At 41.5% G+C, this 3256-nt stretch overlaps 1 protein-coding gene across 1 annotated transcript; it reads right to left on the reverse strand.

Annotated features, from left to right (window-relative positions):
* Positions 1-210: 210 nt before the first annotated feature.
* Positions 211-1428, reverse strand: nhlh2 (nescient helix loop helix 2). Its single transcript, XM_042512873.1, has 2 exons — positions 1395-1428; positions 211-622 (listed from the first exon to the last, which is right to left on the reverse strand). The coding sequence occupies exon 2, from the start codon at positions 580-582 to the stop codon at positions 211-213; it is 372 nt and encodes a 123-aa protein (XP_042368807.1). The 5' UTR covers positions 583-622; positions 1395-1428.
* Positions 1429-3256: the final 1828 nt, after the last annotated feature.

A 3256-nucleotide genomic window follows, 5' to 3' on the forward strand; every position in this document is an offset into this window, starting at 1 on the left:
AAGTTCAGCACTATTTTTTTCACCCAGGAATAAACAAATTTTAATGTCAGAACAAAATATCAGCTGTAAAAAGCTTTAGGCCTACAAACATCTGCTTTAAAAATCCCCCTCATCAGTCGACCCCAGCTGCCAACCTTGCCATACCCAACTGACGCCCTGCACGCGCTTGAGTCCAATCAACCCAAACCAAACCATTCCTGTCTCTCTCTTTTAGACATCCAGCACGTGATTGAGATAGGAGATGTAGCATATAGCCAGTCTGAGGATCTCGATCTTGGAGAGTTTCTTGTCCGGGGGCAAGGTGGGGAGTAATTTCCTCAGCTCCGCGAAGGCCACGTTGAACGCCTCCACCCGGATCCTCTCTCTGGTGGCGTGGGCCGAGCGGTACTTGGCCGTGGCCCTTCGCCTCCTCCTCTTCTCCTCCCTGCTCAGGGGCTGGTCGGCTTTGCATTTGGCCCTCTCTTCGCCCTCCGCCGGCTCGTCTGAGGTGCAGCCGGCCGACTTGAGGCCATTGAGCATCGTCTCCGGATCGGACTGAGTCCAGGAGAGGTCCGCCTCAGCCTGGTCCGGGCTCAGCATCATTTTTATTCTCTGGTGTTGAAACTCGCTCCTCCTTAAGAACCTGTGCTGTGGACAAAAACAACTGTTAAAAACATTGTTTTTATCCCAACCCAAGGTAAACTGCACTTGAATTTGTATTAGAAATAATTTAAAATTATAATCCAAAAATGTGCGTTTTCTTCTCGATCGAAATTCACAAAAATAATGACAAAATGTCAATTAAATGTAATTGTTTTTAGTGTTTTCTACCACCCCGAGGCCCCAGCATGACAGATCCCACAGCGGGAGCCTGTCTGGATGCCAGGGCCCCCCCATAAATCCAAATGCAGACTACGTTTGTTGCATAATAACATTAAACTCTATAAATAATAAATGCCTGGAAATTTCCTTCTAATGGTTCATGTATTAAAGTCTAAAAAAAGAGGCGAACAATTACATACACAGTAACGCGTTTGACTTGTCCTATTTTGTTTACACACGATTCTTTTTTATTCGTTAATACCTAAAAAGGAATAATGCAAGTTTTAGATGAAAAAAAAACTCCTTTTTTGTGAATTAACATAATCAGAATCGGCCATCTGTCACAGTGTGATGAACACATCTGCTTGGCTGAGGCCACAGTGACTTGACAGCATGGAAGCATAAGACGGAAAAATAATGTTGACATCTGCTGGACATGAAATCACTGGCGCTATTGTGCTTTTTAGAAAACGAGTTAACAGCTATAGAAAAAAATAGCTGATGGAGACACAAACATTTAAAAACTAATTTTTCAACTGACTGTAAAAAAAAAAAAATAAAAAAATAAAATAAAATCCAAATTTGGGACTCACCTTGATAAAGAGTTGGGAGGCAAAATCTTGTGGAAAAGAACTTGAAATCGCTCTTGCGCGGAGCCTCAACTCCAAATTAACTCATATTCCACCGCAACAACCATCAGATGTTCGGGAGACGGACCTTCAGCTTCACGGAAAATTAAATGAAATTTTTAAAAAAGAAACTAATTGTACTTTTTTTTCGAGGTTGAAACTTGCGACATGGGAATCGCGCGGGGGGGGTCAAACGTCAAGCAGGGAAATGTTTCTGCACATCGGAACAGTCCTCAAGTCTTACAGATGATTAGTCGATTAAAAGGAAAAAAAAAGACGATAAAAATGATGTGGGCGGGGATCAGGGCCCCCCCCCCCCTGTGATCCCAGCGATGGAGAGACAATAGAAGAGATGGGCAGATAGTGGAGAAAGTGCAGCCGGGGCTACTGGTCCATCCGCCTGTGGAAGATGGGGATAAAGGGGCGAGATAAGCGCGGCTCTCCCGTGTCAGGATGGAGCGGATCGGAAGGCAGTTGACAGATAATCCCCTCTCTCTGTTCTCCTCTAGTCTTTCTTCCACCGAGTGTCATATGCGAGATAAGATCCAAACGATCCCGACTAATAAAGGCTCACTTCAGGGACGGAGGGGATGGAATATATTTGAGGAATGGTATTGTCTAACGCCGCCCCCTCTCTCTCTCTCTCTCCCTCTCTCTCTCTCTCTCTCACACACACACACACACACACACACACTCACAAACACACACCTCCTCCCTCTCTCTTCACGCCCCTCAGCCCTCAAGCGCTCTCCCTCCCGTGGGAGTAGTGGGCAAAGGGAAAGCAGAGATGTGTGCATGATAAAAGATGGGGAGAAAAATAAATAAATACGCGTGTCCGCCTTTGTCAGTTCGTGCACGTGTTTTTTTTTTTTTTTTTGTGTTTACAATGATGATTAAAAAATTAACTACGTTTTTCAAAGTGAAGGGAGAGGAAGAAGGATGGAGATTTACAGCTTAAAACAAGTCCGGTATGATTTAAAGTCAAAAGTTGGTCCTAAAATGTCTTTATTTCGATGTTTTGTCATTTAAGATAAGATGAGATAAGATAAGGGATCATTTTCCCAGTGGGGACATTGGAAAAGCAGCTCAGTGAGGGAGGGAAATGGGAAATTCAGACATAGCCTATTGGTCTGTGTACTTCTGGCTTTGGAAAATAATAAAAGCTTCAAACTTTAAAATAAATACATAAAGGTTATGCACAGAAAGAGACCGATACAGCATCAATGTTTTTGATTTATCATATCGTTTGCTGTCATTAAAAAGAAACTTTTTCCAGATTTGATTGGTTTCCTTGATTTGTTCCCTTAGCGACACCGTGAATATACTCGACGTGTGTGGTTTGTAGACACTGAACGTAATAATTCATGAGTTATATTTTGCTCAGCACCCACTTTTTGTCATGCCTGTGGTGATTTGTAGTGTTTACCGTATAATTTTGTTGTTTTTTTTTTTAAGTTTTGTTTGTTTGTGAAACAGCTGACATCCTGAGAGGCGAGACAAATTTCAGAATTATTTCTGACAATTAAGTGAAATCTAAATCTAAATAAATAATTATTCCTTTTCTACATATGACTGATTTATGAGTTGCTTTTAATAGTTTTTATCAGGCTTAGATGTGTGCAATTGGCTTTGAGCGCACCTTTTTCTACAGTAATAAACACCTAAATGCTTGATTCCAATTCAAGTTACTTTTAAAGCGTGAATAATCAAGAAGACCTTTTAACAGGAGCAAATGTCAGAGTTGTTAGTCATTTGAAAGACAGGTAAGATTAAAAAAAATAATAATTTTACCCCCAAGGGAAAAAAGCAACAATAAAGCAAGAAAG

This window comes from Plectropomus leopardus, chromosome 24 (assembly GCF_008729295.1).
Source record: "Plectropomus leopardus isolate mb chromosome 24, YSFRI_Pleo_2.0, whole genome shotgun sequence".
NCBI classification, from domain to species: Eukaryota; Metazoa; Chordata; class Actinopteri; order Perciformes; family Serranidae; genus Plectropomus; species Plectropomus leopardus.